The sequence below is a fragment of the Mixophyes fleayi genome, chromosome 4 (assembly GCF_038048845.1).
Source record: "Mixophyes fleayi isolate aMixFle1 chromosome 4, aMixFle1.hap1, whole genome shotgun sequence".
NCBI classification, from domain to species: Eukaryota; Metazoa; Chordata; class Amphibia; order Anura; family Limnodynastidae; genus Mixophyes; species Mixophyes fleayi.
The window spans coordinates 303,937,184-303,963,807 of record NC_134405.1 but is presented as its reverse complement, the minus strand read 5'-3'; the positions used below and the strand labels follow the sequence as shown (position 1 = coordinate 303,963,807).

Below are 26,624 nucleotides of genomic sequence, written 5' to 3'. Positions count from 1 at the left end.
ATAATTTTACATCATACATGATTTACTGTAGTCCTACACCATATATTTATCCCTTCTTTGGATAGTTTCCATTGTATCAATATTCTTCTGTAGGCAATGTACCCATTTAATTACAATAAACTAATATTAATTAAATTGAAAATCTTTTTTAAGCAGAGAGATAATGATTGTTATTTTGGTATTGGAATTTTGTTTGTGTTACATTCTCAGTTTTACATTATGTATCATTATACTTTTATCTTACCATAATAAAATCTCAAAAAAAATAGCTTGAGAGAATCATTGTATCCAGAGCTGTGAAAATTAGAGATTTGACAAATTTGAAAGCTTTGTTTCCGACCAATTAATCAACAAACAGGTCCTGATTTGCCAAATATTTAACTTCCACTTAAAAATCTGACCAATGACAGCGAAATAGTGTTAAATATATGATACGGTAATATTGATCTTTCAGATATTTTTAAGAACCTTAGAATATTTCGACACAGCAGTGTGTATATTTGTACATTCTGAAGTACATAGACTAGACATGTAAACATTTAAAGTATTGTTTTAAAATATGTAACATAGTGAGCATTGTATAACAATGCAAATAGATACTTATGCAGTACTGATACATGACTTTGCTCAAGTACATTGGAGATGTGCTCATTCAAAGCACAAAGAGTAGTACTGTCCTCTTGATCCCATTCCCTCACAAATTGGTATATCCCTGTCTCATGTGCTCATTCCCCTTCTAACTAAAATCTGTAATCTATCTCTTTCTACTGGTATTTTTCCATCACTTTTCAAGCATGCAGTGATTACTCCCATTTTTAAAAAAACAAAATTCTGACCCTAACTCTCTCATAAATTACCGCCCCATCTCCCAACTCCTATGCCCCTCCAAGCTTCTCGAGAGAATTGCCTATACTCGCCTCACACACTTTCTTACAGCAAACAACCTATTAGATCCTCTTCAGTCAGGCTTTCGCTCTCAACACTCGACAGAGACTGCGCTGATCAAGGTTGTCAATGACTTGATCACAGCAAAAAATAATAATCATTACTCTCTTCTAATTCTCCTGGATCTCTCTGCTGCATTTGACACTGTTGACCAATCTCTCCTCATACAAACGCTACAATCCCTAGGTCTTGAAGGCACTGTCCTATCCTGGTTCTCATCCTACCTATCTAATCGCTCTTTCAGTTTTAATTTCTCTAGATCCACCTCTGCCCCGCTTCCCTTATCAGTTGGAGTACCGCAAGGCTCAGTCCTAGGTCCTCTGCTATTCTCTATCTACACCACTTCTCTTAGAAAACTAATAAGCTCCTTTGGATATCAGTATCATCTCTATGCGGATGATACACAAATCTATATATCCTCTCCTGATCTTTCACCATCTGTGTTGTCTCAAGTTACTGACTGTCTCTCTGCCATTTCATCTTGGATGTCTTCTCGCCAACTCAAACTCAATCTTTCAAAAACTGAATTAATAATATTCCCACCCAAAAACAGAAGTTTCCTGCCTGACATTTCTATTTCTGTTGATAACATGACCATAAATCCCACCCCACAAGCTCGTTGCCTAGGTGTAATCCTTGACTCACAACTGTTGTTTATTCCCCACATCAACTCTATATCTAAGTCATGTTACATACACCTAAAGAACATTTCCAGAATACGCACATATCTGACACAAGACACCGCAAAAACATTAATTCATGGACTCATCATCTCCCGCATCGACTATTGCAATTCCCTCCTTACTGGTCTTCCCAAAGTCAGACTTGAACCCCTACAATCTATTTTGCACGCAGCGGCTAGATTGATTTTCCTTGCAAACCGTTATTCCTCTGCTGAGCCACTCTGTCAGTCTCTACATTGGCTGCCTGTATTTCAACGAATCCAATATAAAATTCTTCTACTAACATATAAGGCCATCAACAAAATTGCACAGACATACATTTCCTCACTTGTTTCAAAATATCTCCCTACTCGACACCTCCGTTCTGCACAAGATCTACATCTCTCTTCCACTCTCATCACATCCTCCCATTCTCGGATACGGGATTGTTTCCGGGCTGCACCCCTCCGTCGCATGGTAAGACTGTCCTCTAGTCTTCAAACCTTCAAGCGTTCACTGAAAACCCACCTCTTCAGACAAGGTTATGATATTCCTCAACCACCATCTTAATTCCCCAGATTACCCTATTAACATCCTCTACACAGCTAACGCAAGACAACAACCCTCTGACCAACATTGCCACACACACAGCCCACTCAATACTTTTACCTTTGCATTCTAGCTGGTCCATAAAACGCATATGGCTAATGTCCTTTTCCTTCACGCACCTTACCAAACTTTGTACTTTAAAAGTGTTACTTAATCTAATGAAATAAAGACACAGACACGTATAGCTACTTTGGCAAAAGGTCGCAGTTTTTATTAATCATAAACCAATTAAATGAAAGTCACCTGGTGGTGGCGAGAGCAAACTGCAGTCAACTAAACAACTAATCATCTAACCAAATACTGCAATGCCCAAATGGCATTCAAACTAAACCAAGGAATACTCCCTTAACATTGGCCGGTGTTAAACAGGCGTCGGCATGACTGCTCCCCTCTGAACTCAACATTGACGGCCACGCAAAGCACGCCAAGGGATCCTCCACTCAGAAGGATCAAGAGTAATGTTACTTGAAAGGGGCAGTGACGTGCGGCCAAATATCCTAACCACCGTTGTGACTAGTCATTGACTGCACTGCTCTCCCACCAACTGCGCCTCCTCTGTAAAAAAGATTGTTAAATCAAACAATAACTAGCTGGGCGGGAGGGAGGCATCAGTGAAATCACAGGAAGGAAAGGTCTAGAAGCCCATGGGAGTTTCTAATGAGGTGACTGAAACCACTCCCCATGGATTCTATTGGCTGGGACTAAAACAACTTTAACCCCTAATGGGTAAGGACCTGAAAAACATAATCCATGCATTTTAAGTGCCCTCAGCTAAAATGGCTTCACTTAACATTGTGCAATATGATGTAGCACAGGCCCTTGTGTTTCAAACTCCCAATGCCCTTTAGATTGTAAGCTTGCGAGCAGGTTTCTCTTACCTCTCTGTCTGTATGTATTACCCAGTATTGTCTTATTAATGTTTGTTCCCAATTATAAAGCGCTACGGAATCTGCTGGCGCTATATAAATAAATGTTGATGATGATGATGATGATGGTAGATAGTCAGCGAAGTCAGCTCATGGACAGGTGACAAATGCTGCTCATTCTTGAGGATAACCACACATACTTTTCTTACATTGCACATTAAAAATTACCCAAATTCACCGAAAACATATTTATGTACAAAATATGCCTCAATTCATTATGCGACAATCATTTTTTAATACAGTGTAAACTAATCACATGCCTTATCACTTATAAAAACATGATTATGCAATACATTAAAAATTCCATCAAAAACATATGTTCATGGTTCAATTATGCAAATACATATTAGTTAACAAAATATTTTAGTAAGGATGTGGGAGTGTCTGGACAGGTGTGGTAGGGAATTCCATAAGTGGGCATAGGCATGTGAAGAGTCGTAGGCTAAATCATGCCTCACAACCATCCCGATTTACATGAGACAGTTCTGATTTGAGGGCTCTGTCCCGCCATCCCAATCGGAACAGCTCTGATCCGATCACTGAGAAAGTTGTGAGGTATTCCTGTCACTGCTGCTCTGCATGGCAGAGCAGCGGTGAAGGAGTGCCGTGTGCACTGGTCATGAAGGGGTTTGGAGGCGAGGAGAGAGTGGGGCAGGCTAGTTCTCCAAAAGCACTAGGCACATCACAGGGGTTTGGCCATGCCCCCATCGTACCGTGGTCACACCCCCATCCCGATGCTGCCTACCCAAATGTTGAGAGGAATGCTGGAGTAGCAGGTGGTTATCAGAGAAAAGGCAAGATGCATGTCCAAGGTAGATCTGAGCGAGTATGGGGAAGACTATTTTGAGATGAGATTGGAGATGTGTGAAAGGGTGTTGTAGTTGTGGGTATTTTAGGCGAGATTGAGTATAAATTATTGGATTTTGGCGGACACTGAAACCATGTAGGAATTTACAGAGTGGTGCGATGAATGCGCAGTGGCAAGAAAGAAAGATTGGTCTTGTAGCGACATTTCAAAGTGATTGAAGCAGGGATATACTGTCTATTGGTGATGGGGATGTCAAATACCAGTCAACTGCATTATCAGAGGAGAACTAGGTCTACGCATCTATGTACAATTGTAAAGTACATAAAGTAGAATCTGGTAATTTTGAAAGCTTGCCCAAATAGCAAATATACAGCTTTTTAGCTATCCATAAAAAGATGTATTCAGAATGTGAAATTGTGGCACTGGATAAGACAAGACCTGATATCCTTCTAGTGTTCAAAGTCAATGCATACATTTGAATTAAAAATAATCTTTAATTAATTAAAGGCAATTGAAATTTCTAGACCCTTCAAATGGATGACTCAAATATGATATTACACAGTATATGGTATTGTAGAGATACACCTTTAGTGTCAGATCGAACATTCAGAATATGTTATACAGAATGGAGCTGTACTTTAATGTAACAAAAATTGGCTCATTTGCATAAACTGAAACAAGCTGCCCATCTGCATTTGTTTGTAGATCATTATATTGCTCAAAGAAATATGGGAAGACTATGCAGGCCTGCTTTTTTATATCTGTGCTGGGCATTATATTTTGGCAAAGGAAATATTAGAGACCTGTAAAATGCTCTCTCTCACTTATAAAGGCATATAACTTAGGTACTACTATCAAATAAAAACAAATAATAAAAATTAAAACTGCATTTGGAACACAATCCCTATGATAGCTAAAATAATTTTTGTTTTCAGTTTTAGTGAAAGTGTTAAATAAAAATACAAATATATACACTTTGCATGTGTTTTTTAATACTTTAAATAAAAAGAGAGACTGTTAGGAGTTTATCAATTACTTACTGTAGAAAATATTTAGCAAAATATTTCCTAAAATATATAAAATATATAAAATAATTAACTTTCAAAATGTCAAGACACCATTTATTAATGTGCATAGAAATGAATTAGAAAAGTAATGAAAGCTCAAATACTGATTTACCTTGTCTGGATCATTCAAGCAACTAGAAGTATTGGTGTCTTTAGCCATATCATTTAACTGGGGAAAATCCAGAGGCTTCATACAACTAAAATCTTGCAGTCCGGGGGCTGGGGGAAAGTTAGTTTGGTAATATTGTCCTTGGGTTCCTGGAGGAACCATCCTGACCTCCATGTATTTTAAGGTTCCGTCTGTGTTCAAGTAAAGAGCTGGCTGATACTGATCTGTGTAGGGTTTGGATTGGGATCCAGTAAGAAAACAGCAACTACTGCTGGAATCATAACTTTCTTTCCTCAGACATTTCACCAATAATATAATGAATGTAACAAGTGAAACTAAGCTGATGGCCACTAGGGAAATAATTAGATACAAAGTCATATCTGATGGTGGTTTGGAATTAGTGATAAAATGACCAGATTTGGGTATTTCTACCACAACCTCATCTGCTACATTAATAAGTACAGTGACTGTAGATGATAAAGGAGGATCCCCATGGTCACTGATAGAAATGAGAAGTTGTTGCTCTGTATTTTCTGTTTCCAGAAAACCTCTCATAGTTCTGAGCTCTCCTGTATGTTTAGAGACTTGAAACAATAAGGAATTGGCTGGTTCAATTAGATTAAAGACTAACCAGGCATTGTGACCAGAGTCCAGATCCACTGCAGAGAGTTTTGTCACCAAATATCCAGCAGTTGTAGATTTTGGAATCCTCTCTTGAACAATGAGATCGTCAGAGTGCTCTGGATACAGCAAGGTGGGGGAGTTGTCATTTGTATCCAAAATGAATATAAAAACAAAGACAGTGGAAAATATCTTTGGAGATCCAGAATCTTCTACCTTTATGGTGATTTGTAAGACCTGGATGTGTTCATAGTCAAAGGAGCGTTGAGCATATATATTACCATTATTAGAATTAATGTAAACAAAAGAAGATACAGAGGAATCATCTATGTCACTCTCAAATATAGAGTAAACCAGATCAGAGTTAACACCCTCATCTAGATCAACAGCAGATACAGTACATAGAAAAGTACCTGGGTCACTGTTCTCCTTAATGAAAGCAGTATAAGTAGACTGTGTAAATGTCGGTGCATTATCATTAATATCTGACACACTGAGAATAACAGTTGTCTTACTGTACAGAGGAGGAGACCCTAAATCAGCAGCAGTCAGCTCAATAGTGTATTGGGATATTATCTCTCTATCCAGATTCCCATCTGTGACCAATGAGTAACGATTTTTAATAGGTCTGATTTTAAAAGGCAGATTAGGTGACATATCCAGTTGTATTTCTCCATTCTTTCCAGAATCCTTGTCTCTCACATTAATAAATCCAACAACAGTTCCTAGTGGTGCATTTTCTGGGATGTCATTTACTACTGTGGTAAATGTGATTTCTGGGGAATTATCATTTACATCTTCTATTTCCACCTGAACTAAGCAGTTCCCTTCCAGTTTGGGAATGCCTTTGTCTACTGCCTTAATAGATAATTCATAAATATTTGTTTCTTCAAAATCCACCATTCCGTTAATATAAATTTCTCCACTGTCTTCATTCAAAGCAAATAATTCTCTGGCAGATTCAGAAGTATGATCATCAAAATAAAACTGAATTTCCCCATTTGCACCATCATCCAGATCTGTCACATTTAATGTCAATAGAACAGTTTTTAATGGGAGATTTTCCTTGAGGCTGACCTTATAAACTGATTGATTAAAAACTGGTGAATTATCATTAATATCTAATACATTTATTGTTATTTTGCAGGATCCTGATCTGGCTGGTTCTCCACCATCAGTAGCTGTGAGTACAAGATTTTGTTCTCTTTTTTCTTCTCTATCTAATACCTTTTCTAATATCAGCTGAGGAATGAGAGTTCCATCATTACGAGTCTTCACAGATAAGGAAAAATAAGGATTTGCATTTAATGTATACTGACTAACACCATTTACACCAACATCTAAATCTTTTGCAATCTCTAAGGCAAATCGAGCACCAGGATTTGTAAACACTTCTGTAATATCAATAGTGCGATTATTAGATAAGAAAGTAGGGGAGTTATCATTTATATCCAGAATCTCTATTTCTAGACTGATAATCTGCAAAGGATTTTCAGCAATTGCCTCCAAATGCAGCAAACAGCTCAGCCTAGATCCACACAGGGTCTCTCTATTAATCCTGTTATTCACAGTTAAACCTCCATTTGCCTTATTTACAGCAAAATATTTTTGGTATTTTTCAGATTTTAAATGTAACCTGCGCTGAGAGACCTCTGCACGCTTTAGTCCCAGATCCTGAGCTACATTTCCTACCAATGTTCCTAGCTCAGACTCCTCCACAATAGAATAACGAATCTGCCCAGAGACCCAGCCCCAGCTACAAAGGAGAAAGGAAATCACTACTTGCCATTTCCAACACAGAGAACAGATCCTGATGTCCATATCTTAAAGTATTTTCTTGATATTTGATGTCACATAAATCCTGTATAATCCCAAACGTGCGCAGTTTATAAATTCATTACTCCACTTCCACCCATCCATATGAAACAAACATCCACAGGATTCTTATCGTATCAGCAGCTCTTCTTTGTGTGTGTGAGGAAATATGGGAGGAATATGGGAGGGTGATTCACTGAGCCAGGGGGAGGAGAGTACAAAGCTAACTTAAGCAGATCCAGTAATATAGCTGAATGCAAACATTGAATGACAAGGCTGCCCTCTTCTGGTCTACAGTAGTAATTTGAGATCCAGTACTTGAATACAAAAGAAATTTTATTCAGCAGATAGCCATACAGATATGTTATATATGTGGGTGTATATGTGACTGTGCGTACAGTTACTATGTTATTTATGCTTTATTTTTTTTCTTTTTGCTAAAATATACAAGGGTGTTTAAAGTATGTTGATGCTAAAAATGAATGGTTACTTACAAACTACAAAAAAAGAAGCATAAAGGTTGCTTTGTTATGTCATGTGTCATCTCCTATGTTGTGGTTGCACTTCTGTGGGGAAGCACTTTTTTGTGTGCACTTTGACCAATGTAATGAAAAGCTTCAAACACTAATAAGCGACAGATGTAATAAAGAGAACAATATATTAGAATATTGATTGTAAATTTGATGTTTATGAATGGGGTGGTCCTAAAGGTATAGCAGGCTGGATTTGAACATAAAGTTTTTACTATTTCCACCATAAGCATTTTACAGAGCTTCTCCAAGTTGAAAAACAAGGCATATATTCATTTTACAGCTGCGTTTTCTGGAACTGGAAAGTGGATGTGCACCTTTAAATGCTTTTGGTGGAGAAAGGAAGTACATGGGCATTGTCATTCTGCACAGTTTACTGCTCATATAAGATTTTTATTATATCAATAATGACATATATGGACAATTTCGACAATCCAACGCAACTATAATATATAACTCTTTCTGGAATTATGTTTCCAAATATTTCCAGATTACAAAGATACAAATGACAGCAAAAAACATTCTGTAAGTAGCTGTTGTTCCAGTGTGTACAATATTTCTTTACTTTAAGGAAAAAGTGTAATGTAAATGATCTTAGATAATGACATTCCTCCATATATTTATAATAATCTCAGAATATTCCGCAACATATACAGTACAGCAGGGGCGCACCCAGGGGGGGTTTCCTAGTCCCCAGAAACCCCTGTCCTACCTGGGATGCTGTATGATTACAGTGGCTGGCCGCTCTCCCGGGACCAGCCACTATTGCTTGTAGCTTGGGAGGATCGTCTCCCAGTCAGTCCCCTGCTGTGTGAGCACAGCTCTCTGCCGGCAGTTTGGCCCCGCCCCTTCCTCCCACACAGCCAGCATGGGTGTAATGCAGGAGGCAGCAGCAGAAGGTAAGAATGTGTGTGTGTGTGTGTGTGTGTGTGTGTATGACAGCTTACATGTATATGTGTTTGATCCTGTGTGTGTGTTTGTGTATGCGTGTCAGTCTGTGTTTGTCTGTGTATATGACAGCTTACATGTCTGTGTTTGATCCTGTCTGTGTTTATCTGTGCTTATCTGTGTATATGGCAGTTTACATGTCTGTGTGTTTGATCCTGTGTGTTTGTGTGTCTGTGCTTAACTGTGTATGTGGCAGTTTACATGTCTACGTGTTTGTTTATATGCGAGTCTGTGCTTGTCTGTGTATGGGACAATTTACATGTCTGTGTGTTTGACCCGATGTGTGTTTGTAGCCACGCCCCTACACATTTTGGCCACGCCCACTGGTATCGTGGCGTGGAAACCCCCCTCATCGAATCCTGCGTTTGCCCCTGTACAGTACAGAGAGATAAAATCTAAATTGCAACCACATACCATACCGCCCAACATTGTCATTCTGCAAATTGTTTGTGAACCTGCGGAGTGCTGGTTAAAATGGTGCATGGTCATGCAATGCTAGGGGTGTGGTTGCATTACATTTTGGAGTGCCACCTCCTCCAGGGGTGAGCCTAGCGCTTTTGAAGCACTAGGCTGCCTACAGCCACTAAAATAACCTCCACTTTATCACATGCACCAGTGACAAATGTGCACAACAACCGCTTGAAATATTGAGCCGGGCACACCTCTCAACACAGGGGAGTGCTGGTGAATTTTAGCCCGGGGGGCAAGACTCAACTCAGCAGCCTATTTTAATGGAAAAAAATGCAGATGGCCCAGTGACCCAGCCCAAGGTAGCCCATTATGGGACCGGCCCGGAGGGCAGATGCCCCCCTGCCACCCAGCCCAGCCTGCCCTGTCTCAACAGCTCCGGCAGATGGGAAAAGTCCTGACTGTTGGGGCAGCGGGACAGACCCCTAAAATTTTGAGTCTCCCGCCTAAATCTGTACAGTTGGGAGGCAGCTGACACACACACGAACACTGACACACCCAATCATTTGCAATATTGTTGCAAAGTGTTGTGCAGAAATTGTAATACTATGTAAACAGATAGATATTCAGGGACTTATGTAGAGATGGATGCAGTTTCCATTTAAATAATAGATGGAAATTGCATCCCAAAAAAGACAAATCTTATACAGATACGTTGAGCCAGATGTATCTAAGTTGACTGTCATTACTTCCGGTTCGTAAGTTACCGCAGTGATCAAGCACCCGCAAGTTTCCAGTCTCTTAACAAGTGTGCATGCGTCTGAGTCTCAGGCTGCATAAGTCACATTTGCTCCAATACATATGACCGCAAACATAACTAGCGCTTTGTGAGCATGCACGGAAGTAAAAGTGTATATTATATGTTGAAAGCACCATTTGCATCCAACTGTTGATGAGTCCCTCAGAATTTAGGTATGATCCTTGCCAAGTGCACGATTGACAGTCACAGCGAAAAGTGTAGTGTGGATAGAAACTGCACTAAATATTTGAATGAATAAAAAATGTTAAAATGCCTAAAGTAATTTAAGAAAACATACACAATATTAATGTTGACTTTCGTCTACAGTCTCTGTGTATGTCTATATATACACACTTTTCATGCTTTCATTCTTTTGTTTTTAGAGTAAGATGTCACTAAATTTACTAAGATTGTTTAGGAGTGTTCTAATATAAGTATTGTATCAACAAGGATGTACTTTGCATTGCTCTTTAAAAGGCCAATTCCATTTCTACATGATGTAGTGCAGTGATGGGCAAACTTTTTCAGGAGCGGGCCAAATAAAAATGAAAAACTTTAGGCGGACCAATATAATTTATTAAAAAACTCAAATATCGAAATATATAATACAAATTTTTTGAATGGGACGGGAGGGTGTTATATAGCAGTGTTACCTCTATAAGTGCAGCGATCGTACAGACACAGCACTTATTTCAGCAGGTTGTTGCAGATCCGTCTTTCTGGTGAGCCACTCACTAACTGACAACACAGCAGCCAATCGAAATCCACCTTAATATATGGCCCAGCCCATCTCTTCTCACATGACTTTCAGCCATTAGGGGCGGGCAGGTGTTTGAGTGATTGACATAGGAAGTGTCCTTTTAGTAAGGAGGATGAAGTGTAATGGAGGAAATAGCTGGAAAGGCATAAAAATGAAGGTTCTGACACACAGGGTCGGCCCTAATAATTTTATGCATATTTCCCAAACTTTTGCAGTTCGCGGAACCCTTATAGTCTCCATAATTTTTTCAAGGCACCCCTCCAAAATAATTACTGAGCAGTCCTGTTTTAGAAGTAGTTGGGTCAAAAAATTGTAATAAGTATTTAGTTTAGGACAGAAATACTTAGTTGGATGCAAAAATTCCCCTCTGCCCTCTCACGCTGCCCCCTCTGCCCTCTCTTACGCTGCCCCCCTCCTCTGCCACGCTGCCCCCCCTCCTCTGCCCTCTACCACGCTATCCCCCCTCCTTTGCCCTCTGTCATGCTGTCCCCTCTGCCCTGTCACGCTGTTCCCCTTCTCTGCCACACTGTCCCCCATCCTCTGCCCTCTGTCATGCTGTCCCCCCTCCTCTCTCACGCTGTGTCCCCCTCCACTGCCCCTCTCATGCTGTGTGCCCCTCTCACGCTGTGTCCCCCTCTACTGCCCCTGTCACGCTGTGTCCCCCTCCACTGCCCCTGTCACGCTGTGTCCCCCTCCACTGCCCCTCTCACGCTGTCCTCCTCCACTGCCCTTCTCACGCTGTCCTCCTTCTCTGTCACGCTGTCCCCCTCCTCTCTCACGCTGCGTCCCCATCCACTGCCCCTGTCACGCTGTGTCCCCCTCCACTGCCCCTCTCACTTTGTGTGCGCCTCTCACGCTGTGTCCCCCTCCACTGCCCCCTGTCACGCTGTGTCCCCCTCCACTACCCCTCTCACGCTGTCCTCCTCCACTGCCCTTCTCACGCTGTCCTCCTCCTCTCTCACGCTGTGTTCCCCTCCACTGCCCCTGTCACGCTGTGTCCCCCTCCACTGCCCCTGTCACGCTGTGTCCCCCTCCACTGCCCCTGTCACGCTGTGTCCCCCTCCACTGCCCCTCTCACTTTGTGTGCCCCTCTCATGCTGTGTCCCCCTCCACTGCCCCCTGTCACGCTGTGTCCCCCTCCACTGCCCCTCTCACGCTGTCCTCCTCCACTGCCCTTCTCACGCTGTCCTCCTCCTCTCTCACGCTGTGTCCCCCTCCACTGCCCCTGTCACGCTGTGTCCCCCTCCACTGCCCCTGTCACGCTGTGTCCCCCTCCACTGCCCCTGTCACGCTGTGTCCCCCTCGTCTACCCCTGTCACACTGTGTCCCCCTCCACTGCCCCTGTCATGCTGTGTCCCCCTCCTCTGCCTCTGTCTCGCTGTGTCCCGCGCCACTGCCCCTGTCACGCTGTGTCCCCCTCCACTGCCCCTGTCACGCTGTGTCCCCCTCCTCTAGCCCGCTGTCCCCGTCTGCCGCGGGCCAGCCATAGAACAAACAACACAAAAACTTACCAATCCGCGCGGTGCCGGGACCCAGCATCCTCCTCTCTCACGCAGCTGCGTGAGAGAGGAGGAGATAGTGCGTGAGATAGTGCGGGCCGTAGTTTGCCCATCACTGATGTAGTGTTTTCAACCATAAATATTAACAACATATTTTTGACCCTACACTATGGTTCCAATTTGTCTCCAGATTCAGTAAGTAGCGGCTAAGTCTGCATAATACCACAGGTGCCACTTTGTTTATTACTTAAATAAAAATATACCCCCAGAATACTTTAATAACTCCAGAATATTTCACCGTATGTGCAACACTCAAGCACTGAAACTATGATTTTAGAGAACAGTATGCTGGCTCTTTATGTATGTGACCTTTTATACATATTGGAAACTTTTTAACTCTGGATTCTTGAGCCAGTACTGTGTAGTATTGTCATTGCTTGTGCTCCAATAAATGCTCAATAGGCTGTGCCGGTGCTTCTACAGTTGCAACAAGAGCAAAAATATAAGTATAACATAACAGTGTTGCAGAAGTGACCCCCAGTGCCACTGGTCATTGGTGGCAGCTGCTTCTGCTGCTAACCCTATTGCTGGGCCACTGTATCCAGTACTTACATATGACCTTGCTGAAACATATTGAAAGTGCACTTTTAAAATGTAAAGGATGCCAGATGCTGTTTGCTCTTGAGCACACAGATATAATGACATTTTTCCTTATACTTTCCCCTCCAAAAAATTGATCTCATGTACTAATACGCTCATACTTGCCCACTCTCCCAGAGTGTCCGTGAGACTCCCGAATTCGGGATAGGTCTCCATACTTCTGGGAGAGCCTAGAGTATCTAATGCAGTGGGGGGATTTTGTACCCTCCATGACGTGATTCTCAGGGCCCGTCCCTGTGGTAAAATGACATTGCATCGAGGGAGCAGGGCCAACAATGACGGGATTCATCACTGAGCCCCGTCCCATCTGTTCTCACACGCCCACGTCCCCTTCAGGATCTCTTGTAGGATAACACTTAAAAGTTGGCAAGTTATTTCAAATACACCTCAAATTCTTTTCTATAATGGATTGCTATGAAATCTAACCACATACTTCAGTGGGAGAATAGTATACAGTAAAAAACTAAATCTGTAATATATTAAATATCCCATTATAGCATGGAATTATACACGTACATATATGCAAACAATACAATACAATGGCAAAGAGAAAACACCAATATTTATTATTTTAAAGAATGGTTAATCAGAGCATAGATATATGTTATAAATGTTTTTAAAATATAAATAAATGGGACAGATTTTTGAAGGCTTCCAGATTCTGTCCAGATTCAAGAACCAAATTTGTCCACTTTGATACCAGCTTAGAAATTGCCCTCTCAGGCCTCTCTCACTACATACCATAAAGTTGTGTGCCATTTAGACTAATTTCATAGCAGAAATGCATTATTAAGTGAACACAATACAATAAAAATAGAATATAAACATATTGGATGATATTTGAAATAGAGGCAGTCCCAATTTCTTCCTAGAGTTATATAATATTATAATACCTGAATGCAATGCAATTCATTAAAGGGTTGTCAAAACTATATAAATAGAAACATTTATACAATTCTAAATAGGCTGTAAATTTGTATCTTTGCAGTATGTAAATGACCCCCACAGTGGCCATTAAATTGGCAAACTAAGAAATATAGGACTATGTATAAACCACTGGCCATGCACAGTGTTTCCACATTTCTATTTATTTATAACATGGTAGGCAAGGTGGTTCCAGACATCCATACTTCTACTCTTTCTCATTTATAAAGTCATGCCATGCTGACAAAATAAAATTTAGTTGTTTGCTCATAAGGATCATGCAAGATAATAAAAAACTGCAGTCCACAACCAATTCTGGATTTTAAAATGCAGTATGGTACCATTTATACAAAATATACATAAATATACAAGCAACAATCAAATACCAAACAAAGTATACATAATTTGCATAAAAACGAATGAGAATAGTAAGGAAGGATTTTTTTTATATAACTTACCCTATCTGGGTCATTCATATCTGAGGAATTATCGGAGCCTTTAACCATATTTTTAAACTGGGGAAAATCCAGAGGCTTCATACAACTGAAATCTTGCTGTTCGGGTGCTGGGGGAAAGGTAGTTTGGTAATATTGTCCTTGTGTTCCTGGAGGAACCATCCTGACCTCCATGTATTTTAAAGTTCCATCTGTGTTCAAGTAAAGAGCTGGCTGATACTGATCTGTGTAGGGTTTGGATTGGGATCCAGTAAGAAAACAGCAGCTACTGCTGGAATCATAACTTTCTCTCCTCAGACATTTCACCAATAATATAATGAATGTAACAAGTGAAACTAAGCTGATGGCCACTAGGGAAATAATTAGATACAAAGTCATATCTGATGGTGGTTTGGAATTTGCAAGGAACTCACCAGATTTGGGTCTTTCTACTATAATCTCATCTGCTACATTTATAAGTACAGTGACTGTAGATGATAAAGGAGGATCCCCATGGTCACTGATAGAAATGAGAAGTTGTTGCTCTGTATTTTCTGTTTCCTGAAAACCTCTCACAGTTCTGAGCTCTCCTGTATGTTTAGAGACTTGAAACAAAGAATACTCAATGGAGTTAATGAGATTAAAGACTAACCAGGCATTGTGACCAGAGTCCAGATCCACTGCAGAGAGTTTTGTCACCAAATAACCAGCAGTTGTAGATTTTGGAATCTTCTCTTGAACAATGAGATCGTCAGAGTGTTCTGGATACAGCAAGGTGGGGGAGTTGTCATTTGTATCCAAAATGAATATAAAGGCAGAGACAACAGAAAATAACTTTGGAGATCCAGAATCTTCTACTTTTACAGTAATTTCTAAAACCTGGATGTGCTCATAGTCAAAGGAGCGCTGAGCATATATATTACCATTATTAGAATTAATGTAAACAAAAGAAGATACGGAGGAATCATCTATCTCACTCTCAACTATAGAGTAAACCAGATCAGAGTTAACACCCTCATCTAGATCAATAGCAGATACTGCACATAGAAAAGTACCTGGGTCACTGTTTTCCTTAATGAAAGCATTATAAGTAGACTGGGTAAATGTTGGTGCATTATCATTAATATCTGACACACTGAGAATAATAGTTGTCTTACTGTACAGAGGAGGAGACCCTAAATCAGCAGCAGTCAGCTCAATAGTGTATTGGGATATTTTCTCTCTATCCAGATTCCCATCTGTGACCAATGAGTAACGATTTTTAACAGGTTTGATTTTAAAAGGCAGATTAGGTGACATATCCAGTTGTATTTCTCCATTCTTTCCAGAATCCTTGTCTCTCACATTAATAAATCCAATAACAGTTCCTAGTGGTGAATTTTCTGGTACATCATTTATTGTGGATGAAAATGTAATATCCGGAGAATTATCATTCACATCTTCTATATCCATCTGAACAAGGCAGTTCCCTTCTAATTCAGGTGTTCCTTTATCTGCTGCTCTAATAGATAATTCATATATATTTAACTCTTCATAATCCATGAATCCATTGATATAAATTTCCCCACTCAGTTCATTCAAACCAAATAATTTTCTTGCAGATTTAGACGTATGCCCATCAAATGAGTACTGAATTTCTCCATTTAAACCTTCATCCAGATCAGTTGCATTTAATGTTAAAAGAACAGTTTTTAAAGGAAGATTTTCCTTAAAACTGATTTTATAAACCGATTGATCAAAGACTGGTGGATTATCATTAATATCTAATACATTTATTGTTATGTGACAGGACCCTGATCTAGCTGGTTCTCCACCATCAGTAGCTGTGAGAACAAGATTATGTTTTTGTTTTTCTTCCCTATCTAAGATTTTTTCTAATACCAGCTGAGGAACGAGAGTTCCATCCTTACGGTTCTTTACAGACAAAGAAAAATAAGGATTTCTATTTAGTATATACTGGCTAACACCATTAACACCAACATCTAAATCCTCTGCAATCTCTAAGGCAAACCGTGCACCAGGACTTGTAAACACTTCTGTGATTTTTACAGTATGATCATTGTTTGAAAATGTAGGAGAATTATCATTTATATCCAGAATCTCTATTTCCAGAATAGAAAGCTCCAAAGGATTTTCAACAGCTGCCTCCAAATGCAGTAAACAACTAGAGGTTGATCCACACAGGCTCTCTCTATCAATCCTGGATATCACAATTAAAGCTCCATTTTCCTTACTGAAAGCAAAATATTTGTTTTGTTCAGGTCTGAAATGTAACCTGCGATGAGAGAGCTCTGTAGGTTTTAGCCCTAAATCCTGAGCTACATTCCCCACAACAGTCCCTGTCTCAGACTCCTCGGCTATTGAATAACGAAGACCAGAGACCCAGCCCCAGCTACAAAGGAGAAAGGAATACAGTACTTGCCATTTCCAACACTGAGAAGAGGTTCTGATGTCCATATCTTATATGATTTTTCTTTTGATTTCACATAAGTCCTTTATAATCCCAGATGCTTTTTGTTTAGATTTTCATACTTCCACCATTCAAAACACCCATAAGTAGAAAAAGAATAGCATCCACAGGATTCTCATCGGAGCAGCAGCTTTCTTTGTGTGTGCGAGGAAGAATGGGAGGGTGATTCACTGAGCCAGGGGGAGGAGAGTGCAGTGATGGTATAAGCAGATCTGCTGTGTAGTAAAATAATTGAGTGGATGACGTGTCTGCCCTCTTCTGGCCAAAAGATTTAACTTCACCCAGCAACTAAATTGAGCAGTGAGATGAAACCACAGCCTCAGTATACATGTATTTATAGAAATAAAATTATACTAGGCCAGATGAAAAAAAGGATGCTTTACCTATTTATGCAGAGTGACTTTATGGTGTTCTTTTAGCTTTTTGCACATTAAAATAGTTTTACTTTTACATTTCTAAGCTATAATTTACAAAGCTTTATGCACATTTAGCTGAAACATGCAACATTAGTATTAATTCAGAATTTTCAAAGTTATAGATAACAGTGTAATCCTTTTTAAATACAAATTATACAAATAAAATGACATTGATTAAACTATCATTTTTCTTTTTAGTATTAATATTTTGCTATATTTTATTTCTATAGTGTCAGTATATTGCACAGATTCGATCCATGTTCAAAAGGGAATGAAACTGAATGTACCAGTGTTGAAAGAAGTGAAATTGAACATTTGGGCTTGATTCATTTAGCCGCAGAAAATTAACGCTTTGTGCATTTTAAAATAAAAAATGCAAGTAATCCAGGCATATGCATGTTAGTATTCAACCAGAAGCAGATCTGAAGAAATGTCTCTTGTTGAATACGGGTGTAGGTAACCTCTACATACATGGCACTTTCCGCATTAATACATATACAATACATTGCAGGATACATGCAATACACATGTGGAATATAAAGCCACAGGAGAACACACAAAAAAGAAATTTATATATATATATATATATATATATATATATATATATATATATAAAACACATACCAGGAAAGGCATTCACGTTTGTAGATATTTCTCCAGCCTGGGTGCAGGAACTCCAATAACATGAATGTAAAAAATAGTATAATTAGGAGGCACTCACAGGACTTTTCCAGAATATTAAAGTATTTATTCCATTAAAAATTGGTCAACGTTTCAGGCTCCACACAGCCCTTTATCAAGACTAACACCACAGTGAACCAAACATCCTTATATACCCTATACAGTGGGAGTGAACCAATCAGGCAATCACCAGCTGTGCAAATTGGCTACACAAGGTGCAAAGCACACCAAGAAGGAAAAAACAACAGCTAATGAGCTAACTGGGCTAAGAGAATACCAGAGAAACCTATAAAGACAAAACTGATGCAATATATACAAGCAGTAATTAGTATATAATAGATCCATATATAACTGTTCACTAAGAATTGCAACAAATTAGACAAGTAAAAAATACCTTGTAGCATTAAAGTGCAATATATTACATACAGTAGATATTAATATGTCATTAGATATTCAGTTATAATCAAAGGAAGGATAATACAAAATATTGGAGTAATTGGCGTAAACTATCTATATAAAGGTTTGTTGCTATCTGTTATAGCAAACCTATATACATCACTAAATCCAAAAAATAGCCATGCACAAATCTGGTGAATAAAAATTATACTAATTATATCTACTGCACATAAAATGCATTTTTACAGTTGCTTTTGATTGCAAACACATGGTCTAGCATGTATACGCGACTGTCATCACTAGTAATTGGCACTTACACCTGCCCTGTAGTTGGTGCAAGAGAAACAAATGAAAATCACGTACCTGAGAGATGCCCATAGCTTGATTTGGATGCTGCTGCATGCGCTTGACCTTGGCACCAACTTACTGCACATTGAGTATGTGCATACGCCCCTTCCCAACCCCATTATGCAGATGACAACGCAGGCTGTCGTACGTGTCCTTTACGTACCAAGATGAATTGGCGTATAGTCCATTTCTGGGCATGCGCAGTGCACATTAACGAAAATACAGCACGCAACAGCATTTTCGTTCCCTAATGAATGAGGTCCTCCATGAAAAACCCCACAGAAACATACTATGAAGCAGACAGTGAGAGCTCACTGCTCACTAGAGCTTACAGTCTCAAAGAAAAATGGAATATGAAAGATAAGGTAAAGTGCTCCTTTCAAACATTGTAGATATATCCAGATCATGTAACAAAAAACTGCATATTGAAATACAGAATGCTATATTTCAGGAAGGTTTGAATACAAATGGATTTGCTTTAGTTACAAAAATGGCACAATAAGGTGTTTCACAAAGTGCATCAATTGTGCATTTATATCATACCAGCCTACTTTTTTCAATTTATGTTCCGGGAGGTCCGGGGGCTGGTGGGCATGAGGGGGAGGGAACTTGTAGAATCTCGTAGCTAAGCCTTGCCCCGTAAGCTGTCATCACCATTTTGCCCTATAACAGCAGGGGGTAGGGCCACAAAGACACGTGAATCTCGTCACTAAGCCCCACTCCCTCCATTTAACTTAGCAAACTGGCCGGGATCCGGGAGGTTGCCCAGCTCTCCTGGGAGTCCAGGAGGACTCCCAGAAATTCGGGAGTCTCCCGGACATTCCAGGAGAGAAGGCAACTATGATTTATATGCACACAGGGTACAGCTCAGCACTATATATAACACTGTAAATGTGTGGTGCCAACACATAACACAACACTTATTAAAATGATATAGTGTTTGGGGTAGTAAGTTGAAATAACTATTGCTGCAGGTATATAAGGTCAATGTATACTGTATAAAATAAAGTTAGGGTATAGTACCGTATAATGAATGACATGTTAACCTAAAAATAAATTATACAACAGGGGTGTATTGCTATATTTAGGGGGGGGAAGATTTTATAATGCTTTAATGAAGACAGGCGTAGTTACCAACATTAGAAAAAATCCAGTGACACCTCTCTGGTGTAAACCCAAAGCAATGGTATACACGTGGGAGTGTTGTAATATACAGCACACGGATTGAATTATGAGGATGTGGTTATGGCTACAACTATAGAAGCAAAGACAATACAAAAGTACATGTTTTATCAGTCTGGCAGCTGCACCAAATTGTATAGCCAAAAAACTTCATCTCTAGACCACAACGAATATGTACCAACTATCCTCTGGCATAATACAGTGTCCAAGGAGGGCTGCCATTAAAACTCTGTGGTCCAGAACAAGAACATTCCTAAAAATTACATAAGCCGCTCATAACATGTCAATGAAAATACCAAGAAAGATCTTATATTTTTTCAGTCTACTAGTGATATACCAGTGCTAAGCTATAATACACCACTGAGAGTTACCAGCAGGATCTCATTTCCCAGTCACAATGTCCAGCACAATCTAGCATACAATTAATTATGCCCAGGCGCGCACTTAGCAGGTATTTCCTGCTTCCCAGAATCCCCTTCCCCATGATCAAATGATGAAATCCGTGGGTACATGATAGAATAATGCACTTTGCTTTGCTCTCACTTGGTTCCTGTCTGGTCATGCAGTTGATGCATTAGCTCTTTATTAAGCAGGGACACAACAAACAGCACTTCCCACAATGCAGCAGGGGCGGGCTCACATGACAGCTCTCGCCCTGATTGGTTGTGAAGTAGTCAGATGACTGCTGGAGAGACTTAGCATAGCAAGTGCTTAGCTCCTCCACCTTGCTGAACATGGGGGAGAGTACAGGCATGGTAAGCAGATAAGAATATCCTTCAGCTGACACACAGGTGGTAACTCCCCATCATAGCCCTAATCCTACATCCTGTACTGTATCCTCTTGGAGTCTGTTTCTGCCTGCACTACTATTAGCAGGTATGTGGAAGTGAAATAATAGTACAGTACAAAATGTATCACAACTTATTAGCTATGTTTTATTTTTTTTTATTTAAATCACAATTCATTGCAAAATATAACAGTCAGTTTGGTCATTATAAACATTTATACACTGGTTGTAATTGTTGCTAAGGTAAAAATCAATTTACAACCAATGCAACTATTTGTCTGAAAAAAAGTGCCTGTTGCAGGCTTATGGCAGCAAGTTTTTTATTTTTGCTTTATTCCAAAATTAATCATTTGGAAACCCCCCTCTGTAAACCCTGCCTTTGCCCCTGATGCCTATCAATATATGAATCTAAAGATCTCAGATATAAAATGCCATGGATAATACCCACTAAGATAGAACATTTCAGAAATAATGTCAAGAAAGATCAATGTTAAGGTCCAGCATGATTTAAAATGCCAACAACAAGATCTGACTTTTCACTGATAGTGCCCCAATATATATCAGTGGTAATGCACATGAAATTGTCACACAATCTTCTCTCTCCTTCATGTCATTTAAATCATTCTGGGGGAATTGAGAAGGAAGAAGAGTAAAATAAAGTGTTAACATATAATGTAAAAACCCTGCACATCTCCCAGAACTCAAAGGACACAGGACTGACACAAAAATCCCAGGACTATGCCAGGAAATTTGGGACAGCTACCAGGTGTGATACAGGTATATAGAACATACACCCTTTGTTTAGTATGCAACTGAGAATATATAGAAAGAACATTCTGAGTTTATATGGTAAAGATAAGATAACTCTAAATAATTCATATTATGCTTTTGAAATAATGAAATCATAAGTTACTGTAACTATATTCCAAATAAAAATAATAATAAAAATAATAGCAATAATAAGTTTCTCAACTTGGATTATTCACTATTTCTATAATAATTCATTACTTGAATACCATTAACAGGCTATATTATTATTATTACATGAAATATAAATACTTATATGGTTATGAGGCTAATAGGCAGGTAAAATTCAAATGAAATACAATGAAACATGAACCAAATACTAATCGTTCATATTGGGGCTCCTCTAAAAAATAGGAATGTTTCCTAACACAAATTAGTCATATAACTGTACATACAATAGACAATAAAGGTGTATGTAAAAAGCTGTCATCTGTTCTAGCCCTATTTTCAAATGCATTTATAAACAATAATCTTCTCTGGTTATTAACTGACTGTTGAGCAATTTGATTCAAACAAAACACCTTGAGATGATTTGACTTATTCAGTATTCATATTAAATGTATTTCCATTCTAAAAAGACTAGAACAGAGGGAAATAAAATAATAATAAAGTTGAACATTGTCTCTCACCTTATCTGGTTCATTTAGGTAACTTATGTTTGAAGATATATCAGTAGGCTTTAACGGTGGAAGATCCACAGACTTCATACAACTGAAATCTTGTTCGGGCGCTGGGGGCAAATTAGTTTGGTAATATTGTCCTTGTGTTCCTGGAGGAACCATCCTGACCTCCATGTATTTTAAGGTTCCGTCTGTGTTCAAGTAAAGAGCTGGCTGATACTGATCTGTGTAGGGTTTGGATTGGGATCCAGTAAGAAAACAGCAGCTACTGCTGGAATCATAACTTTCTCTCCTCAGACATTTCACCAATAATATAATGAATGTAACAAGTGACACTAAGCTGATGGCCACTAGGGAAATAATTAGATACAAAGTCATATCTGATGGTGGTTTGGAATTTGTTATAAAATTACCAGATTTTGGTATTTCTACCACAACTTCATCTGCTACATTAATAAGTACAGTGACTGTAGATGATAAAGGAGGATCCCCATGGTCACTGATAGAAATGAGAATTTGCTGCTCTGTATTTTCTGTTTCCTGAAAACCTCTCACAGTTCTGAGCTCTCCTGTATGTTTAGACACTTGAAACAATAAGGAACTGATAGGTTCAATTAGATTAAAGACTAACCAGGCATTGTGACCAGAGTCCAGATCCACTGCAGAGAGTTTTGTCACCAAATAACCAGCAGTTGTAGATTTTGGAATCCTCTCTTGAACAATGAGATCGTCAGAGTGTTCTGGATACAGCAAGGTGGGGGAGTTGTCATTTGTATCCAAAATGAAAATAAAGACAGGAACAATGGAAAATAACATTGGTGATCCAGAATCTTCTACCTTTATGGTGATTTGTAAGACCTGGATGTGTTCATAGTCAAAGGAGCGTTGAGCATATATATTACCATTATTAGAATTAATGTAAACAAAAGAAGATACAGAGGAAACATCTATCTCACTCTCAACTATAGAGTAAACCAGATCAGAGTTAACACCCTCATCTAGATCAATAGCAGATACTGTTAATAGAAAAGTACCTGGGTCACTGTTTTCCTTAATGAAAGCAGTATAAGTAGACTGTATAAATGTCGGTGCATTATCATTAATATCTGACACACTGAGAATAACAGTTATCTTACTGTACAGAGGAGGAGACCCTAAATCAGCAGCAGTCAGATCAATAGTGTATTGGGATATTTTCTCTCTATCCAGATTCCCATCTGTGACCAATGAGTAACGATTTTTAATAGGTCTGATTTTAAAAGGCAGATTAGGTGACATATCCAGTTGTATTTCTCCATTCTTTCCAGAGTCCTTGTCTCTCACGTTAATAAATCCAACAACAGTTCCTAGTGGTGCATTTTCTGGAATGTCATTTGTCATGGATGTAAAATATATTTCTGGGGAATTGTCATTCACATCTTCTACTGCCACATGAATCAGACAGTTTGCTTCCATTGCTGGTGTTCCTTTATCTACTGACTTGATATATAATTCATAAAAATTCAACTCTTCAAAATCCACAACTCCTTTTATAACAATTTCTCCACTTTGATGATTTATGTCAAATACTTTTCTAGCAGATTTAGAAGTGTGGTCTTCAAAATAATATTGAATTTCTCCATTTTCACCCTCATCCATATCTGTTGCATTAAGTATAAAAATAATAGAATCCAAAGGGGTATTTTCCTTCAAGCTGATTTTATAAACTGACTGACCAAACACAGGGGGATTATCATTAACATCTAACACTGTTATTATTATGTGACAGGACCCTGATCTAGCTGGTTCTCCTCCATCAGTAGCTGTGAGAATGAGACTATGCTCTTGTTTTTCTTCTCTATCTAAAGTCTTTTCTAATATCAGCTGAGGAATAAGGGTTCCGTCTTTACGACTCTTTACAGACAGTGAAAAATAAGGATTTGTATTTAATGTATACTGACTAACACCATTTACACCAACATCTAAATCCTCTGCAATTTCTAGAGCAAACTGAGCAGGACTTGCTAACAATTCTGAAATTTTTATAATGCGATCATTGCTTGAGAATGTGGGAGAATTATCATTTATATCCAGTATCTCTATTTCCAGGCTTAAAAGCTCCAAAGGATTTTCAGCAACGACCTCCAAATGTAGTAAACAGCTATGTCTGAATCCACACAGACTCTCTCTATCAATCCTGTCCCTCACAATCAAAGCTCCATTTTCCTTATTCAAAGCAAAATATTTGTTTCTTTTAGCTTCCAAATTTAACCTGCGATTAGAGATCTCTGTACCTTTTAGACCTAAACCCTGAGCTACATTCCCCACAACAGTCCCTGTATCAGACTCCTCAGCAATAGAATAACGAAGCTGCCCAGAGACCCAGCCCCAGCTACAAAGGAGAAAGAAATATGCTACTTGCCATTTCCAAGCCTTTGGACTGCTTCTGTAGTCCATATCTCAGTTTTCTTTCTTAATATGTGATGTTGAGTAACTCATTTATAATCCAATAAGGCTGAAGATTAAATAGTCATGTTTTGGGGGAAGAATCCATAGATAGAAGGAAAACATACATAGGATTTTCATTAGTGCGGCAGCTATTCTTTGTGTGTGAGAATGGGAGGGTGTTTCACTGAGCCAGGGGGAGGAGAGAACAAAGACGATATGAACAGCTCTAATGTTACAGCTCAAAAAAATTATTGGATGACGTGCCTGCCCTCTTCTGGCAAATACTGGTAACTTCATTCAGCTACATGCTACAAAACGGAGCAAACTGCATTTAATGCAGATTTTTAGGAAAATAGTTTTAAGTTTATTCTTTCCTACTGAAATAAATGCTATCCATTGAACAAGTATGCCTGCTAGTAATTTGTCTCATAATGGTACAATTATTTGGTAATTTTACATATGACATTTAAACTGCTATGGAATATGCTGGTGCTATATAAATAAACATTAATAATGTTAATAAATGAATAAGAAATTAACTGAAATTCTAAGCTCAGATATAAGAAATATATGAATAATATATTTTATAGGGAGGTCCAGGTTTGATGTTCATGGATGCATTACGACTTACACTGAACAATGTGTATCAACCCTTTTTCCCATATGTACTTCCCATGTGCTGAACCCCATTTATTATAGACATTGCAAACTTATTATCAAGTAATCTAGTATGATAAATGAATTATAACTGGTATAATTTTTATTTTATTAGAAAAAAATTAAATTCACTTTCACATATTGAATCAGGAGTCTAAGGGGGGTATTCAATTGTTGCTCCGGGCGCTGCCGAAACGAGCACGTTAAAACTATTACCGTTTATACGGTAATATTGCGCGTAATTACCGTTCATACGGTAATTTACTCGCTCAATTTCAGCTCGCTGCTCAGGGAGCTGCGAGTTGAAATTGAGCGAGTAATTACCGTATAAACGGTAATAGTTTTAACGCGCTCGTTCTGGCGGCACCCGGAGCAACAATTGAATACCCCCCTAACGGTTTGAAGCATTTAAGATATTAAAATAATATTATTTATTTGTTACAAAATGTATACAATATAGATCAGCTCATTTCTACTGAATTAAGTTTTAAATCTAAACAAACATTTTTTCATTTTTTCAACTGTAAAGACATATCAATTCCTCTGCTATGGTCAAAAAAACTGTTAACTAGCCATACCATTGGAAACAATAATAGGTAGCCTCATTTCACAGAACTCTAAACCACATAAAGTGTGGAGGATTTAGCCTATTTAATAGGACCTCAACAGAGCACATCCTGTTTACTCTTTGCAGTCATAATAATATACACAATATTCTTTAGTATTTACAATATATATGTTTGAGTTCACTCTTGTAAACATGCCCTTTTACTCCAAATTTATAATATCATGCAGCAGATATCATCTCAGGGTTTTTTTTTCAATACACAGCAGACCAACACCCTATAATTATTACATTTTGCTTTATTTTAAAAGTTTTCTTGACCCTACAGTAAATGCATATTTCATGTGGATGTATTTGAATATATTGCGCTTATTACTACCTAACACAATGCTTTGCATTTTGGTGCTCTGACTTAGGTTCAAAGCCAATATGTTAATGACAATGCTCAGCAAGATTTTTGTTGTCAGTGTTAGTTCCAAAATATAGTATGTCAGTGATAATGACCATGAAATAGTGGGTGTGTACTCACACCAAGTCCACCAACTGTGTGTGCCATCCACAACTTTCTTCCTCCTTCATCCCATTAAAACAATTCTGGTGGAATGGAGAAGGGAGAGGAGTAAAAATAAGTTACAAAGGGACCTATTTAATCATGATTCGAAATTATGCACATTAAGTATTATCTGTTATTGGACTGATGACAGATGACTTAACGGAGCAATTTATTATTAAACTCATGTCGGG

General features: G+C 38.8%; 1 protein-coding gene across 11 annotated transcripts in view; it reads right to left on the bottom strand.

Moving 5' to 3' along the window:
* Positions 1-26,624, bottom strand: part of LOC142152884 (protocadherin gamma-A4-like) — a 445,481-nt gene that overhangs the window by 215,211 nt on the left and 203,646 nt on the right. The window contains exon 1 of one of the 11 annotated variants that reach the window (XM_075209991.1): positions 22,241-24,793. The exons of 8 other annotated variants lie outside the window; for them this stretch is intronic. In XM_075209991.1, the coding sequence (XP_075066092.1) occupies positions 22,241-24,667 (2,427 nt within the window). In that variant the 5' untranslated portion in view covers positions 24,668-24,793. Of the gene's footprint in view, positions 1-5,129; positions 7,854-14,548; positions 17,010-22,240; positions 24,794-26,624 lie in introns of those variants that run through there. 2 more of the 11 variants (XM_075209989.1, XM_075209981.1) reach the window with 2 other exon arrangements.